This window comes from Nycticebus coucang, chromosome 18 (genome assembly GCF_027406575.1).
Source record: "Nycticebus coucang isolate mNycCou1 chromosome 18, mNycCou1.pri, whole genome shotgun sequence".
Classification (NCBI taxonomy): Eukaryota; Metazoa; Chordata; class Mammalia; order Primates; family Lorisidae; genus Nycticebus; species Nycticebus coucang.
The window spans coordinates 30,330,092-30,347,731 of record NC_069797.1 but is presented as its reverse complement, the minus strand read 5'-3'; the positions used below and the strand labels follow the sequence as shown (position 1 = coordinate 30,347,731).

Sequence of the window (17,640 nt, the reverse complement as noted above, 5' to 3'; positions counted from 1 at the left end):
TGAGTGAGAGGACCTTACTTCTGGGGCCACATGGATGGCCCCCTGCCTCCCTACCAAGTTGGCTCCCAAGACATCTATTTGAGTCCACAGAGCAGGAATCCTCAACTTTGAGACCCTGCTGAAGGTTATGGAGCCCACTCGGACATGGAGCCAGCCACATGTACACACTGTGTCCCATTTCAGAGGGAGTTCCAGATCCCAAGGTGGAAACCCGTTCCCTAACCAAACTTGGCAAGGTGTTATTTCTTGGCACCTGGGGATGGCCGGTCAGCTGTGCTGGGCATGCTGCCCTAGTGTTTGGATGGCCCTGACCAGGGAAAGCTGAGCCTGCCAACCCAGGGGATTCCTAAAAGGCCACAGCTGCCTGAGCCCAGTGGTGCAGTAGTACCCAGAAGTGCGGAGGCCCAGAGTTCAGGTGGATAGGCATTTGGTAAGAGCCCAGAAACTTCTGCAGGTGCTGGTTTGGGGGGGGGGAGTTGTCAGGTGTTAGTCAAGGGACGCCAGTTTGGAGAGACTCAGCCCTCTCTGAGTGGCCGGCCTTGCCAACTGCCCACATTATTGGAACTGGTCAACACGTGCCATGTTTGGCTTTCTTTCTCCTATCAAATCATGCTGGAGGCAGAAAAGGTATTTATGTTCTGATAGTTCCCTAGCACCTTGGAGGAACACATAGCCCCTTGCACCCATGACCTGCCTGACCGATCCCTAGGAAAAAACAGTGTTAGTTCTGATCCCAGGGGACCTTAGACTCAGGCCCATTGTGCTAGACCCCCAGGATGGGCCTTGGAGAGGTGGAAAGTGGCCGTGGAAGCTGTTCATGGACTAATTCTGTAGAGGGGCTTGGAAGGGACCTAGTCGCCCTGTAGAAATTTCCCTGGCCCTATTTAGACTGTGGGAGCAGAATGATCTCTATCCTGGACAGCGCCCCTTCCCATCAGATGCCTGAATGCCTTGTCTGCTCCACGTGGCCACCTCCTTGGAGCAGCCCCAGCCCTCAGGCTTGTGTGGCACAGGGTGCCAGAAAAAGAGGGCACCGGGCTGATAGGAATCAAGAGTCTTTCTAATCCTGAGTCTACTAGTTTAACTCGCTGTGTGACCTTGTGTAAATCTCTTCACCTCTCTGATTCCCTGGCATCAGCACAATGAAGGAGCTGAGCAGGATGATCTCTTAGAATCCAGTTCATATGATGATCTTGGCCATGTCTCAAGATTCTTAGTCCTAAGCTGGAAACTCTCTGGGAGAGTCTGGATAGGAGAGGTCACAGGACTGCCCCTGGGCCAATGCCAGCCAGTCAGTGAACACGGGAGAAGGGAGGTGAGCAGGAATGTAGGGCTCCTTGGCCCTTGTCCTAAAGGAACCCTGGTGGGAAGGCATTTGCTCTCTCCATCCCCCAAGTCCCAGTTTGTTCATTTGGTCATGAATGCTGATGGGGCACTTTCCACGTCCTGGGCACACCGGTGCTAGGGGTCCAGAGGCATTGAGTCAGACTAGAGCCTATCTATAGGAGAAGCTCAATCAATAAACAAGGTCTTTTCAGATTGGACAAATGCTGTGAAGAAAGTGAACTGGGTAATGAATTAGAGGGCAGGCAGAGGCCATGCTTTGAGGAGGTCAGTTTTGAACTATGATTTAAATGACAAGAAGAGTTCTTTCATGGAAGATTTGGGGACAGTGCATTCCAGGCAAAGGGACCAACCAGGTAAAAATCCTGAGGCAGATGTGTTCAGGGGTAGACAGGCCTCATGGAGAGTGTGGGGTACTCGCTGGGTGATGGGACAGCAGCCAGATCATGTTGGGCCTTGCAGGTCAGGACACAGAGTTGGGCCTTTAATCCAAATACAGTGGGAAGCTGCTGGAAGGTTCAAACATGGTTTTTGTGATGATGGTATGTTTCAAGTACGTGCTGAGTACCGGACAGTATTCTTAGCTTTTGACATAAGCTAGGTGATGACCTACACGGTAAGTACTATTATTACCCGCACTGCTTTGTATATGAGGAAACCGAGGCTAAGAAAATGACCCAGATAAGGTTACACAAATGACTCAGTGAAGGAGCCAGCACCCAGACCCTGGCAGCTGAGCCCGAATAGAAGCTCTTACTGCTGCACACTTGCTTTATATGGCCTCCGAGGAGGAGGTCCCGAGCCTGTGGAGCCCTGTGGCTGTTTTTCAGTTGTCTGGTCGTCTGGGTGGTCCTGGAGTCTATTGGGGTTAGGGCTGCATGCCCTGGATGTGGGCTTCTGGAGCCTTGCTGTGTGGCTCCTCGCCTACCATGCTGTGCGTAGTGGAAACAGGCACAATGGTTACTCTCAATGGTGAACGTGAGACTTGGCATGGAGGCAAGGCTGGTGGGGAGAGGCCACTCGGAGCCAGCACAGGCAGTGGGATTGCTGGTGCTGTCATTTCCACTGGCCAAGGCCCTGTGCCCAGAAAGGGTTCCTGGCCTGGACAGGGAGGATAAAGTCCAATTCAGAAAGGGACTTACAGAATTTTCACCAAGCCACTGCGAGTCCACAGGGAGCCCTCTGACAGGCCCTTGGCCTTCCCATAGCTGCCAGCCTGAAACTTCCTGGTCAGGACCCCAGAAAGCCTCCCTCCTGGAACTTTGACCTCTAAGGGGCCCCCGCCCTTTGGGGACAGAGCTGCTGATGGCTGCCTCTGTGTTTCTTGGGCGCTGCCCTGTTCCTGTTCTCAAGAGTGGCCCACTGCCCTGCCCTTCCTATGCGGTGCCCCCTGCTTCCTATGGCTGTGAGTTTGCAACCCAGTTCTCAGCTGAGATCTTCCAGGCTGCCTGGGGCAGGGAAGGCAGTATGGGTGGGCCTGCTCTGGGAAGGTATGCCTGGCCTTGGGGGCCTCAGATAGCAGCCCAGGTTTGAGTTTCATCTCCTCCTCCTCAAGGTCAGCCATGCTCAGCCTTGGGACTAAACATGTAGCGGGCACAGGGCAGGCAGAGCCACCAGAACGGGAACACTGGGGAGGGCCGGTTGCACTGGGAGCTAAAGCCTCACTCAGAGCTGCTGAACCCTTTCCATATGTGAGCCTCAGGGACTTCAGAGTTCTCAGGAGCGGGAGAGGAGGCAGGCTACTGCAGAGTGGCCTCACCCCGTGGGCTCCTTGTGATAAGTCAGCCCGAGAGGCTAAGGCTGGCGTGGGTGCAGGTGGGCAAACCTAGGCTGCAGGACACCACAAGGGGCGCTTGGCCCCTGCAGTGTGAGGTCTGCAGGCTGGGAGGGGCAGAGCAAGCTCGACCTCACAGTGCAGGAGAGTTTACTGGGCCTGACCCTGGTCTCTCCTGCCATGTGCTGAGCTGGAAGCCAAGCCGTGGGCCCTACAGCCCCTCCCTCTTTACCCTGCCTCTTTCCGAGTCTCAGCAGCCACGTTGACGGAATCCTCAGTACCCTCCCTGAAGGAGGAGAGGCAGGCTCTTGGCAGCTCCCTTTTGCCCATTGCCAGCCCTACCAGGCGTCTCAAGCCCGCAGTCTGTCCCAATGACAGGCTGGCTTCCATGTCCTAAGGGGACCTAGCCCTGAGCATTGACTGCACTTGGAAGAGGCAGAGGAAAGCCTGCCCAGGACCGCCACCGTGACCACGGCCCTGGAAGCCACAGGAAACGGACCCCCAACCCCCCAATCAGACACACTTCGTGGCTCAGAGCCTGGTCTGCGTGGCCTCTCTGAAACACACCCCAACAGCTCTCCCTTCCGTGTAATGCCCTGGCCAAGGGGAGAACTCACTGAGCTCTTTCTTGAGTCCTTTTCTAATGTTCGTGTCCTACCTCTTAGGGTGACTGAATTTACTGTCCTTGTGGTCAAGAAGCAACCCTGGGGTTTGGGGGAAGTCTACCCACTTCCAGGACAGGGAGGTACCAGGCCTCTGGCTCAGAGGGCCAAGGGTAGAGCAGAGCCAAGAGTGAAGGGAAGGCTAGGGGCAGGCGGGGTGGTGGTGGTAGAGGAAGTTGGGGTTGTGGGGAAAGGGGGTAGAGCTTATGGCCCCTGGGGATTCTGTCTTCAGGCTACCCATCAGCCAGCCAGCTCCTGTGTGACATCCCAGGGTAATGCTGGCTAAAGGCTGTTCCATGCCTCCACTTCCTCTCCAATGAGTGGCCAATTCTGACCTTAAGCCCCTGCTACCCATAGATGGGGCCATAACTGGCCCCTAATTGTGGATGGCAGGACCCCATGTAAGGGCACTTGGGAAGAGGAGGCAGCAGAAACCATCCCAGAAGACTTCAGTGTGGTACAGCAGAAAGAGTGCGCATCAGTAGTCCAGGGTCCTATTTAGGGAACAGGAATGGAGACCCTGCTCCACACTCAAGCACTGGGAGCTGGCCATGAACAAGCATTGGAAGTGATAGGGTCACCTGTGGCAGGCTAGGGACACAGAGAAGGAAATAGGGCTTAGACCTCCCAGAGGGAATCCCAGGACATTCCTGAAACTCAGCCCTGGTGGATGCACCTGTGTGCACAGAGTGCCCTCCCTCGCCCTGGGAACCTCGAATCCTCTCCCCCATGCAAGGTGGCTGGGTGCTGCGGATCCTAAACTGGAGGCCACTTTAGTCCAGAAAGGGGAGTGGCCTCCCTTAGCCACCTACAGAGGCCCAGGTTTTTGTTGCAGGGGATCTGGTGCTCTCCTGGACATCAGCCCCAAACACCAGTCTCTTTGGGGAGAGATACGAATGTGCAGCCCTTGATTTGACCATGGCTAAAGGTAAAAACAAAAAGAAAATAATTGTGCTGCTCTTCGTGACTATGTGTGACCAGTCACTGATAAACTTCTAGATGTTTTGTGGACTGTTTGTCTCCTGCCTGTGCCCCACCTTGGAAGAATGTCTTGAGGCCCTGCATGTCTTAGGGCCCGTTGCTTGTGTGTGGGAAAGAGGTGCCCTTGGTGGTTTTCCCCAGCAAGGCTCTTTGCAAGCCCCATCTCCCTCCTTCAGGTGATCTGATGTCCACCAGGTACCTGCTTCCCTGGGATCCAGGGATGGCATCTGTCTGCTGCGACTAGAGGGTGAGCCAGTCAGGTGTCCCTGTCCACTGACATGCCAGGGGGCTGGCTCCTTTACCCGACACTAATCTAATCAGGAAATAGCAGCGTCCACATTTCCCAGGAGTTATAAATAGCATAGCAATTCGGGCAGCATCATTTCTCTGGAAAAATGGGCCCTGTCCCTCTCTACTCCCCACCCTTGCTTCTCTATATTTAAATGACATCCTGAAATAGACTTGGTTTCTGGAGGCTGCTGGCCTCCTGGGAGACAAAGCATTGTTGTCAGGGTGCTGAGGGCCTAGGCAGGCTTCCCTGAGCAGACACTGGGAAGATGGCAGGAGTAGCAAAGAAGGTGGCACCTTACCCAGGCCTGGCCTCTGAAGGCTGGAGCACGCGAAACAACAGCATAGGGTAACCGGTAGTCTAGGGAGGGTGGGATCTTGCTTCCAGCAAGAAGGCAGAGAGGAACTGCAGAGTCCTGTGGCTCGGGGGCATCTGGAAGGCTCTCTGGAAGAGGTGGGGCTAGAAAAGGGCTTCTAGGAAAATGTAGGGTCCTACCAGGCAGTGGAACAGAAGCCATAGGGAGGTGAGGGACGGAAGGATTGCACAGGAGGTGGCCTGCCAGCCCCCAGATCTGCTGCTAGTGCAAAACCCCAGGCCAGAAGGCCTGATGTCGCCTTTCTGAGTAAAGACAGAGCCAGGGAGACTTGATTTTGAACCCCAGCTCTCACTGCCCAGATGTATGGCACTGGGCAGGTTTCTGATTCTCTTTAATCCTCAGCATCTTCTTTAAAGGCTTAAATCACACAGGTTTGTTGAGATGATTAACTGAAATGCTTTGGGTAAAGGGTTTGTCATCATGTCAGACTTACCAGAAGTGGCTGTCACTGTTTCTCGTAACAACCCTGTGAGGTAGATGTGGCGACCCCCATGAGGAAATCAAGGCTCAAGGAGGTTACACCGTGGAATGGAAGACCCAGATCAGCCTAACTTGCCCTACTTGGGCTGCATCCAGATGCCACTCCAGGACTCAGGGAGGGACCATTGGCTCAGTCCGCAGCAGTTGCCAGGAGGTGCCAGGTCATGGGAAGATGGGGCAGAGGAATCTGACTGGGTGCCATGGAATCGGCATGAGGCTTACGCTAATGCCTGGAGAGGTCCTCCTTAAAAAGGGGTGGTATTGAATATCCCCCATAAATATGTACAATTATAATGTGTCAATTAAAAATTAAGGGCAGGGCACAGTAGTGCACGCCCATGATCTTAGCTACCCAGGAGGCAGAGGCGGGGAAGAGCCACTGGAGCCCAGGGGTTTAAAATCAGCCTGGGCGGGGCGGCGCCTGTGGCTCAGTGAGTAGGGCGCCGGCCCCATATGCTGAGGGTGGCGGGTTCAAACCCAGCCCCGGCCAAACTGTAACAAAAAAATAGCCGGGCATTGTGGCGGGCACCTGTAGTCCCAGCTACTCGGGAGGCTGAGGCAAGAGAATCGCGTAAGCCCAAGAGTTGGAGGTTGCTGTGAGCTGTGTGATGCCGTGGCACTCTACCCGAGGGCGGTACAGTGAGACTCTGTCTCTACAAAAAAATAATAATAATAAAATAAAATAAAATCAGCCTGGGCAACATTGTAAGACTCTCTACAAAAATAAATAAATATAAATAAATTTTAAAATGTTTTTGAAAGTGGCATGATGACTCCAGAATATTTCTCCCAAGGATAGCATCTGCCTCAGTCTACAAAAAGCATTTGAGAGCCTTCTACCCTGTGGAGCCACCGCTGAGGCACAGAGCTGGCAAAAGACCCAGGCCCTGTGTCTGTGAGCCAGCAGTCTAGATGAGATGCAGGGCAGCCTATACTACAGGTCCACGAAGGTTTGAAACAAAAAGAAGTTTGGGGAGAAGGGAGGTTTCAAGAAAGTGAGGCAAAAGTTGCCTTGGGACTCAGTAGGACCCGGCCTCAAGCCTTCTGGAACCAGGAGGACTGGCAGCAGCCATGCCTGTGATGGCTTCAGCTTCCCTTGTGTTTGAGGAGGTGCTAGGGGGCAGTGGTGCCTCCAGGGCTGCTTGGTTCTCTCCACACTATTTCCTGTTTCCTGTCCTCAATTTCATTCCTCCTCTTGGCAGGGAACTGGCTGCTAAAGACTAGGTCTGAACCACTGCCAGCCCAAAGTGAGCCAAGCACAGCACAGACCCCGTCAGAGGCTTGAGCGCCACTTGTCCCCATGCAGAGATAGAAGGTGTGGGAAGGACCTATTTGGAGGTGCAGGAAGCCACTGGCTCACCCTGGACTAACCCAGATCCAGGTTCCCTTCAGTGGTGGTGGTGGCCTGTTATAGCAGCGATGTTCAAACCACAGCACACACACCCCTGGGGGAGCACAGAGGCTTTCCAAGGGTTACATGGGCTGAGAGAGTTTCAAGAGAATCAGGTGCCATTGCCAAAAAGCCATCTGCCCAAGAACTGTATCTCACTGCCGGCCTCTCCCTTCCTCTGCAGATAAAAGACCTGAGACTCACTGTGGGGGCTTGGCTCAGGGTGCCCAGACCTCCTGGGCTTTTAGAAATGTCCCTGGGGGGGTTGAGAAAGCAAAGTTCTCCAATGGCTGGTTACAAAGCCTTTCAAAAGTCAAGTGCTATCCGATTCTTTGCCTTCCACAAAACTTGATGGAGGACTTAATTGTCAGCTGAGAGATCATTTAAAATACATTTTGATAATAAGTGTGTGTGCAATTTAAAGCAAATAACAGGGAAAGAAGTTAAAGAACCACATAACACTGCTATAATGAAATTCTTTTCAGCTTCATCTATTTATTTATGTGAACAAAATGTTTCATCATCCACATCTTTCGAAACGAACCCTCCCTCCAAAAACCCAGAGTTGGTGCTGGGTACAACTGTAGTCATAAAGAGCTGTAATGGACATTGAAACTAAAAAGCGGGAGAATGCAAGGGGGCAAAGAATAAAAATCCACCTATTAAGTACAGTGTACACTATCCTTGTGATGGGTACACTGAAAGCCCTGACTTCAGCATGATAAAATTCATCCAAATAACAAAAAACACTGTATCTGCTGTATTTTTTGAAAAAAAAAAAAAATTGGTGGCTGGGTGCAGTGGCTCACACGTGAAATCGTAAGCACTCTGGGAGGCCATGATGGGGGCGAGAGTCGGAGCGAAGATGGCTTGAGCTACAGAGTTCAAGATCTCCTACTAAAAAAGAGAAAAAGTAGCTGGGCATCGTGGCAGGCACCTGTAGTCTCAGCTACTCATGAGTCTGAGGCAGGAGGCTCTCTTGAGCCCAGGAGTTAGAGGTTGCTGTGAGCTATGATACCACCACTGGACTCTACCCAGGATAAGAGAAAGAAACTGTCCCCCCAAAAAAAAGTGTTGAACTCCATTTCACTGTGTATAAGAATAATAGTCATACAGATAGGTGAACTAAAATGAAATAAGACCTATTCTACCCATCTCATTAAGAGATACAATTCTACCAAAATGTCACTTTGCTACCCAGTGTTAACTAAAATTTGTAAGCTTGCTTTTGACTGTGTGCTGCTACTCATGGTAATAACTAATCCAGGGTATGTTTTAAATATTCAGAGCCTGTGGTCTCAGGAAATTTTTTTTTTTTGAGACAAGAGTCTCACTATGTTGCCCCCGGTAGAGAGCCGTGGCATCACAGCTCACAGCAACCTCCAACTCTTGGGCTTAAGCGATTCTCTTGTCTCAGCCTCCCGAGTAGCTGGGACTACAGGCGCCCGCCACAATGCCCGGCTATTTTTTGGTTGTAGTTGTCATTATTGTTTGGCAGGCCTGGGCTGGGTCCGAACCCGCCAGCTCTGGTGTATGTGGCTGGGGCCTTAGCCGCTGAGCTACGGGCGCCGAGCCAGGAAATTTTTCTTTTCAATTTATACAGATGTTTTGGGGGAAGCAAAATAAAATAGGGTGATGAGTAAAAGCCTTGAAAATATAAAAATAAAAACTAGGACAGAATTTTTTTTAGGAGAAATGGAACAGAAAGGAGAGAAAAAAACAACAGCGTCCCTGCAGAGGAATGAAGAGCTTGTCCGTGTATTTTTTAAATGGATGATTGCAGGTATTAAATCACCATGGTATTTAGATTCCACTGAATACAGTGATGTAACAATTTTATTTTTAAAAGGCAATATTTACATTATTCTGGAAGTTATGTAGCATCCCAACTATTTAAACTTGTCATGGAGATGATCAGATGTTGACTTAAAAAATGTGTCAGAGAGTACATAGTTTTTCAGAATTAGTTTGCGAGTGCATAAGCAAAACTGTTTGAAGGCCTCTGAGTTAGAGTCTGGAACATTCCCACATGAGGGATGCCTCTGACTCCCCGCCGTGGATGCACCTCCCTGGCGCTTTATTCTGTATCTGACGGACACTGACCCTGTGGAGTAGTTGCTTATTTGGGAGCCAACTGGTTGACCCAAGTTATCTCCTTGAATCTTCATAACACCCCAGTGAGGCAGGATCTGTTACTGGCCGTAGTGTTCAGATGAGAAAACTGAAGCTTAGTGAGGCTAAAAGTTGCCCAAAGTCCCACTCCTGGAAGGGGTGGAGCCAGGATCCAAACCCAGGCAGCCTGACCCTTGGGCTCTTAACTTGACCTTGCACTGCTTGTTGTTCAAAACCTCCACTGGCGTGGGCCAGGCACCCCTCCTGACAACTCACATTCGGCTGGGAGAATGTAGAACAAGTTGTTTACCTTTTGTGAATCTCTATTTCTGCCCGCATCTATGAAATGGGGTAATAATACCCATCTCGCAGAGTGATGGGCGGAAGCACGTAACAAAGTGCGTCCTACTTCTTTTACAGGAGAGTCCTTGGATGGGGGGGGGCTCTTGGGACTGGGGCCACCCTAAAGGGTTGATTTCCAGATCAGCCCTGGGGCCCTCCCCTCACCCACTTGCTTCCCCTTCCTATTCAGCTGGCTGTGAGTGGTTGCTCAGGGAGGGAGCCCTCTCGCTCATTTTTCCTCTCTCTTTCTCTGCAGCTGGACCCACAAACTGTAGAAACCAAGAACTGGCACACAGATGTGATCGAGATGAATGGGGTGAGCCAGTCTGGCGGTGGGTGGGCAGTCCTGGCTCTGGCTCCTCCCTCTGGTGCTGTGCTGCTTCTTCTCCCCTCTGCCCATTGCCCACACCTTCCCTGCTACCTACCATCTTGCAGGTGTTAGGGAGGGAGCCTTGGGTGCTCGAGGTAGCCTTGTTTACAGGCCTGGGGAGGGGGGCCCCTGTGTTTTGGGGAACATTCCTCAGGTTCTCATGCTGCCTCACCCCAACCCCCACCAGATCAAAGTGGAATTCTCTATGAAATTTACCAGTCGAGATATGAGCCTAAAGAGGACCCCATCCAAAAAGCAGACCGGCGTCTTTGGTGTGAAGATCAGCGTGGTGACTAAGTAGGTGCTGCCTCTGGTGCCCCCTGCCCCCCACCCCCACCCCTCCTGCCTGTGCCCATGCCTGGTACCAGTCACCTGCAGTTCAGGAGTCACAGCCAGCCAGTTTGGAAGCCACCATGGCCTGCAGAGGTGTATTCTCTGGCTCATACGATGCTTTAGAAATAAATGAGCTGGCATTTACACATTGGAAGATTTCGTAAGAAAATTCCAGTTTGTCTGCTTCTCCTAATAAATGGGGAGATTTATCGACCATGGGCCCATGTTTTGGCTCTGTAGCAACAGGCTGGAATCCAGGAAGTAGCTGCCCGACAGGAAAGGGGTATACCCCCCCAGTTCACCACCCTCCCTCTCCGTCCCTGTGTCTCAGGACCTGACCACCTCCTGCCTGGAGGTTACCAGCTGGGCCCCCATAAACATCTGAATCTGAGGGAACATGATTTCCCCAGTCCCCAAAACATTCTTCTTCCAGTGTCCTAGCTGTCCCTTGGCAGGAGGCCTAGGGTGGGCTGGACGGGGTGGGGGTGGCAAGGCCTCTCTCAGCCCTCTTCTTCCTCCCCCAAGCCCCAATCCCAGAGGCTAGAGCTCCCCAAGGCCCAGGAGTGCCGGGGTGGGGAGCACCCCAGGCTAGCTGCCATCAGGATCCTCCTCCACCCTCCCTTACGTCCCTACCCCCAGGCGGGAGCGCTCCAAGGTGCCCTACATCGTCCGGCAGTGCGTGGAAGAGGTGGAGAAGAGGGGTATCGAGGAGGTCGGCATCTACCGGATATCGGGGGTGGCCACAGACATCCAGGCACTGAAGGCCGTCTTTGATGCCAGTGAGTCTGGGAGGCCCAACCTGGGGGTGGGGGTGAGCAGGCTCACAGGGCTAGTAGGGGAGCTCAGGGGAACCAAGAGCCTTTTTTTTTTTTTTTTTTTTTTTTTTTTGGTTTTTGGCCAGGGCTGGGTTTGAACCCACCACCTCCGGCATATGGGACCGGCACCTTACCCCTTGAGCCACAGGCACCGCCCCAAGAGCCTTTTTTCATGGAGAGGCCCTCACTAGCCCGTGGCAAGGGACCCTTGGTCTGTGATGCACGTGTGTCTAGTATGGCATGGGACACTCCATGTCTGAGTCCCTGTGGCAAGCACTTTTTTTTCACTCTCTCGTAATCTCCCTGCCCTCTCATCTCTTGTATAGATAAGGAAAATGAAGAAGCTCAGACAGGTCAAGTCACTTGCCCAGGATTACTCAGCTTGTAGGTTTTGATCCTGGACTTAAACTCAGATGTTCCTGGCTTTCTGGCTCATTCCTAGGTCCCTATGGGCTGCACGGAAATGAAAGAGCTGGGTTTGCTGACTCCAGGGTCCCAGATGCCCTTTGGGACAGTTCTGCCACTGTGTAATGTTCACAGTGGGGAGAGCTGACCTTTCTGGTGTCCTCCTGCTGGTGTGGGTGTGGCGCCTGGGAATGTGCTAACACTGCTCATCTGTGCAACCTGGAACCTGAGACCATGTCAGAATATGATTTTAGGTGTGAAAAGTGTGTAGTGCCTTCCACAGAGGGGCTTAGCAATGAGGAGATTCCAGCTGGAAGGAGGAGGGTACAGTCCACATGGTTTGGACATGGCTCCAGAGCCCTGGGTGATGAGTTATGCTCCCCTCCCACTCCCCAGTAGTACAGTAGACCAGGTGGATGGTGGGGGCTATCTCAGGCTGGGTAGAGAATGGGGCAGGGCTGCCCATCCAGCTGAGGGCTGCCACATAACCCCTGACCTTGCCCCCCATCTGTGCAGATAACAAGGACATCCTGTTGATGCTGAGTGACATGGACATCAATGCCATTGCTGGCACCCTCAAGCTCTACTTCCGGGAATTGCCTGAGCCCCTCCTCACAGACCGGCTTTACCCAGCCTTCATGGAGGGCATCGGTGAGGCTCCTGGGGTCCTGAGGGCTGGGCTAGGCTGAGCCAGGATACCCTGGGCACCAGAAAGAGAAGATGCCTGTGTTCCCTTGTTCACTGACCTTCCCAGTGTCCTGGGGCCAGGTGGCTGAGGGGCCTACAGTACAAGGGTGGCTGGCTGGGACCTCCTGCAGAGGCCAGGCCCTCTCTCGCCTGCCCGTCTCCCCTCATGTCCCCATGGACGGTGCCCTGTGCTTCCTACTTGGACACTGGCCTTCTTGCTTGGAGACTTACCCAGGGAAGCAACCTCAAATACTGGCCATGGAAGACTCATCCATGGGTGGGCAGAAGCCAGCATCCCGGAGCCAAGGAGGCAGCTGACTCAAGCCAGAGGGCACTGGAGATGGCTCGTGCTGAGCCTTCCAGAAGGACTACTCACTCATCTACCTCCTATGCTGAGGGACCCGGCCAGCAGGCCTTCGGCCTCCAACTCCTGGGGCCAAATCCAGACCCAAGTACATCGCTCCCGCCTTTTCTTCTCCAAGGACAGAGCCTGGGGAGTGAGGAACCCCACAGAGGGCTGGTCACTTTTAGGCACAAGTGTCAGAGGTGGTTGAAAGAGAAAACATTCCCACACTGGCAGTGTATGTTACCACTGGCTTGAACTGAGCCATATAGATCGAGGATGGAGAACGGCAGTAGCACTCAAGGTCCAGGCAGTCAGGGCAGGTGGGGGTCTGCTCCCCTCCAGCCTGCCTTCTAGCTGAGTTGCCAGTCATGGCTTCCTGGCTGGGGTAGCTGCCAATAGCCCACCCAGATACGAGGCCCTTCCCTGAACACCAGGCAGTTTCTTGACCATGGGGGGCTCTGGCTAAGAGCCCCAGAGCTTAGCCCTGCCTGAGCCCCTTCTCTCCCCACAGCCCTGTCAGACCCTGCTGCCAAGGAAAACTGCATGATGCACCTGCTCCGCTCCCTGCCCGACCCCAACCTCATCACCTTCCTCTTTCTGCTGGAACACTTGAAAAGGTAACGGGGGGGGGGGGGCATAGCCAAGGGGAGGGCGGGGAAGCAGGGCAGGCCGCAGCTACACACGCTGGCCTCAGCCCCTCCTTGTGGGTGCTGGCCTCTGCTGGGCCATCCATAGCACTGTGAGAGTTTGCTTTCCAACTTAACACTCACATTCTCCTGTTTTGAGAAACATTTGGGTTGTAATAGCAACCTCAAATATTGGCTGTAGAGTGGCAGGGCTACAGCCAAGGACTATGGGTGGATTTTATAACCAGTGGGTCTCATCTTATCAGTAGTTCTTTCAATTTAGCCTTTTTTTTGCAGTTTCGAACCCGCCACCCTCTGTATATGGGGCCAGCGCCCTACTCACTGAACCACAGGCACCGCCCCAATTTAGCCTTTTTTTTTTTTTTTGGAGACAGGGGCTCAAGCTGTTGCCCTGGGTAGAGTGCTGTGGCATCACAGCTCACAGCAACCTCAAACTCCTGGGCTCAAGCGAGTCTCCTGTCTCCACCTCCCAAGTAGGCTGGGACTACAGATGCCTGCCACAACGCCCGGCTATTTTTTGGTTGCAGCTGTCGTTGTTTGGCGGGCCCAGGCTGGATTCGAACCTGCCAGCTCAGGTGTATGTGGCTGGCGCCATAGCCGCTTGAGCCACAGGCGCCAAGCCCCAATTTAGCCTTTTAAAAATGAAACAGAATAGACAGCACTAGGGTACACACCAAGCAAAGCCTGAGTGCTGTTGTTTTGTTCAATTACATACAGACGTGTGCTGTGTTACAATAGAAAATGTGTTTGTTAGGGTGGCGCCTGTAGCTCAGTGAATAGGGTGCCTGTCCCATATACCAAGGGTGGTGGGTTCAAACCCAGCCCAGCCAAACTGCAACAAAAAAATAGCCGGGCGTTGTGGCGGGCGCCTGTAGTCCCAGCTGCTCGGGAGGCTGAGATAAGAGAATCACCTAACCCCAAGAGGTTGCTGTAAGCTGTGATGTCACAGCACTCTACCAAGGGTAACAAAGTGAAACTGTCTTAAAAAAATAAAAGCCTGGGCGGCGCCTGTGGCTCAAAGGAGTGGGGCACTGGCCCCATATGCCAGAGGTAGTGGGTTCAAACCCAGCCCTGGCCAAAAAAAAAAAAAAAAAAATAGAAAAGAAAAAAGAAAATATGTTTGTTAGACTGGGAACAGTGGCTCACACTTGTAATCCTAGCACTCTGGGAGGCTGAGACAGATGGATTGCTAGAGCTCATGAGTTCAAGACCAGCCTGAGCCAGAGAGACCTTGTCTCTAAAAAAATAGCCAGGCATTGTGCAGGCACCTGTAGTCCCAGCTACTAAGGGGGCTGAGGCAAGAGAAGCACTTGAGCCTAAGAGTTTGAGGTTGCTATGAGCTATGATGCCACAACACTCTACTGAGAGTGACAAAGTGAGACAACGTCTCAAAAAGAAAAGAGAAGAAAAGAAAATGTGCTTGTTGTTGTAGGTCAGGGTCAAAAAAGTTTGCAGCCAGGCCAGGTACAGTGGCTCACACCTATAATCCTAGCACTCTGGGAGGCCGAGGCAGGTGGATTGCTAGAGCTCAGGAGTTCGAGACCAGCCTGAGCAAAAGCGAGACCCCTTCTCTACTATAAATAGAAAAACTGGCGGCGCCTGTGGCTCAGTGAGTAGGGCACCGGCCCCATATGCCAAGGGTGGCGGGTTCAAGCCCAGCCCCTGCCAAACTGCAACAAAAAAATAGCCGGGCGTTGTGGTGGGTGCCTGTAGTCCCAGCTGCTCGGGAGGCTGAGGCAAGAGAATCGCGTAAGCCCAAGAGTTAGAGGTTGCTGTGAGCCGTGTGACTCCACGGCACTCTACCCGAGGGCAGTACAGTGAGACTCTGTCTCTACAAAAAAAAAATAGAAAAACTGAGGCAAGATTGCTTGAGCCCAAGAGTTGAATGTTGCTGTAAGCTATGATGCCACAGCACTCTATCCGGTGTGACAGCTTGAGACTCTGTTTAAAAAAAAAAAAAAAAGTCTTCATCTACATTTCATTTATCAGAGGGGGAAACTGAGCGCCCAAGCCCAGTAGGGACTTGCTTGGGTTAGTAGCAGATCTGTCCTTAGAACCTACATCTTTTAAATTCTAAACTAAGACCCTTTCTACAGAGTTTTCCCTCTGCCCCTTCCATAGTCATGTCAAACCAAGAACTGCAGAAAGTTGATGCCTACAGCAAAGTTCAGAACTGAAACTAGCCCTGAAGGTGTCCTCATTACCCACTTTTGAGCCTAGGACTAATCCCAGATGTGAGTGGGGAGAAGTCCCTGGGCATCACTTAAATCTACTTGCCAACCCCAGGAGGGGACTGCTCTCTGGACCAGTCCCTCCCTGAGCTCAAACCCCCTCGCCCAAGCCCCGCACCCTGCTGCAATCAGCCAGGACAGGCTCCGGCTGGCCAGTGGAGACCTGGATGCGCCTGGGGCTGATGTCTTGTTTTTCCCATTATGAGACATTTTTCCTCTGGTTTGGCCAGGACCAGAGGCCTAACCAATTCCCAAATAGTTTGGCGAGCTTTGTGGGGAGGATGCAGAGGAGTAGGAAGGGAAAATTCATTAGGTTTTCTACCCTGGGAACCGGGCACAGCCTGTTCCCACATCTGGGCCCCTGGCTGGCACATGCATGCGTGTGTGTGTGTGTGTGTGTGTGTGTGTAAGAGTGTGAGAGAGAGACAGAGAGAGATATGGGCTGGCCTTCCTGCACAGCTGCCTGTTGGCATCACAATATGTCTGCCTGTTTCCAAAGCAGGCACATCTACAGCTCCTGCCTGGAGGGAGGGAGTGATGGCATCTTAGGGAGTAGGCACTGCATGGGGCGAATGGGTCTCAGCCCCAGAAATATTTCTAAGACTGAGGGAGACCTAGAGCCTCTCTGTTGTGTTTGGTGATACTGGACCTGCCTGGACACCAGCCACAGATGGCAGCTCCTGCTGTGACTCAGGGGAAGTGTCTTCAGAGCATCTGGCCTATTATGCAAGAGAAGCAGGGAAGATCCAAAGGGAGGCAACGCTGGGGTCCCTTGAGGCAGACCCTTCTGGAAAGGCATGGAAGGACAGCCCCTGGGCTCATCTGGGATTAGGGCTGCTCCTCCCACCACAGCAGGCAGAGCCCTAGGTCTACCTAGCAAATATTGCAGAGCTCCAGGCCTTGTCTTCCTTTCTCCCCTGCCCCACCCACCGTGACCCTTCCTCCAGGTTATAGGCTGCATAGCAGTTTGACTGGTCATGGGTAAACAGAGGTTGCAAGCATGAGTTCTTGGGGGCGGGCAGCCTAGATTCAAATCTCAGCTCTATCACTGCTAGCTGTGTGACCTTTTTCAAGTTTCTTAGCCTCTCTGTACTTTGGTTTAGTTTCTTCACTTGACAGTGAGGATGATGATAATAGTACCTATGTAAAGGACTGTGACGAGGATGTTATTATAGGGAAAGTTCTTAGAACAGTCATTCTCTGTAAGGCAAGGGAGCTGGTGATGATATCTGTGGGCCCTTCTGGCTGTGGCAGTTTACCATCAGTTTAGGGGTGGCCCAGAAGCTGGGAATCTGCTTTAACAGCACATTGGGACACATCCGGGGCTTGTCGCCTTCCCACTAGGCAGTCCCTTAAGAGAGGGAGACTAAGCGAGTACCTCCCAGGAGTCCTCCCAGGAGTTGCTATGGCTTAGCCAAGGGTCCTGAGCGCAGAGTGGCTGCTGAGGAATGATTTCCTTTTCCTCCTCTTCTCCCTTTCAGGGTTGCTGAGAAGGAGCCCATCAACAAAATGTCACTTCATAATCTGGCTACCGTGTTTGGCCCCACGTTATTGAGACCCTCCGAAGTGGAAAGCAAAGCACACCTCACGTCAGCTGCAGACATCTGGTCCCATGATGTCATGGCACAGGTACCACAGCACTGCCCAGGCCTGTGGGGAGACAAGCAAGTCCCCACTCCTCTCCCCTCGTGGGAAGCTGGATTGATGGGCTCTAGGGTGTCACTGAGGAAGCAGAACTATGAACAGTCCTGCCCCTCTCAGGACAAAACAAAATGTGTTGAGTCTAGACAAAGGCCAGAATGTCCCAGTTGCTAACTACATTCCCAGGAGTACCTCAGTCTCAGAGAATGAGCTCAGCAGTATAGGAAAATTCTGGGGGTCTTGTCCTCATGTGCGGAAGCTCTTAGGTTGCTTCCAGGGTCAGGAGGGATACTGGCAAGACCCAGACAGGACAGGGGCCTGTCAGAAGCAGGACTGACTAGCCAAAGGAACCCTTAAGGTGAGGTTGGAAAGCTTATGACTTAGGTTGGGCAAATGGCCCCAGGCTCTCCCGCCC

At 52.7% G+C, this 17,640-nt stretch overlaps 1 protein-coding gene across 6 annotated transcripts in view; it reads left to right on the top strand.

Annotated features, from left to right (window-relative positions):
- Positions 1–17,640, top strand: part of ABR (ABR activator of RhoGEF and GTPase) — a 200,265-nt gene that overhangs the window by 179,783 nt on the left and 2,842 nt on the right. For all 6 annotated transcript variants that reach the window (XM_053570870.1, XM_053570873.1, XM_053570871.1 and 3 more), the window contains 6 exons: positions 10,007–10,066; positions 10,308–10,417; positions 11,093–11,232; positions 12,190–12,324; positions 13,218–13,323; positions 17,066–17,213. In XM_053570870.1, the coding sequence (XP_053426845.1) occupies positions 10,007–10,066; positions 10,308–10,417; positions 11,093–11,232; positions 12,190–12,324; positions 13,218–13,323; positions 17,066–17,213 (699 nt within the window). The remainder of the gene's footprint in view (positions 1–10,006; positions 10,067–10,307; positions 10,418–11,092; positions 11,233–12,189; positions 12,325–13,217; positions 13,324–17,065; positions 17,214–17,640) is intronic.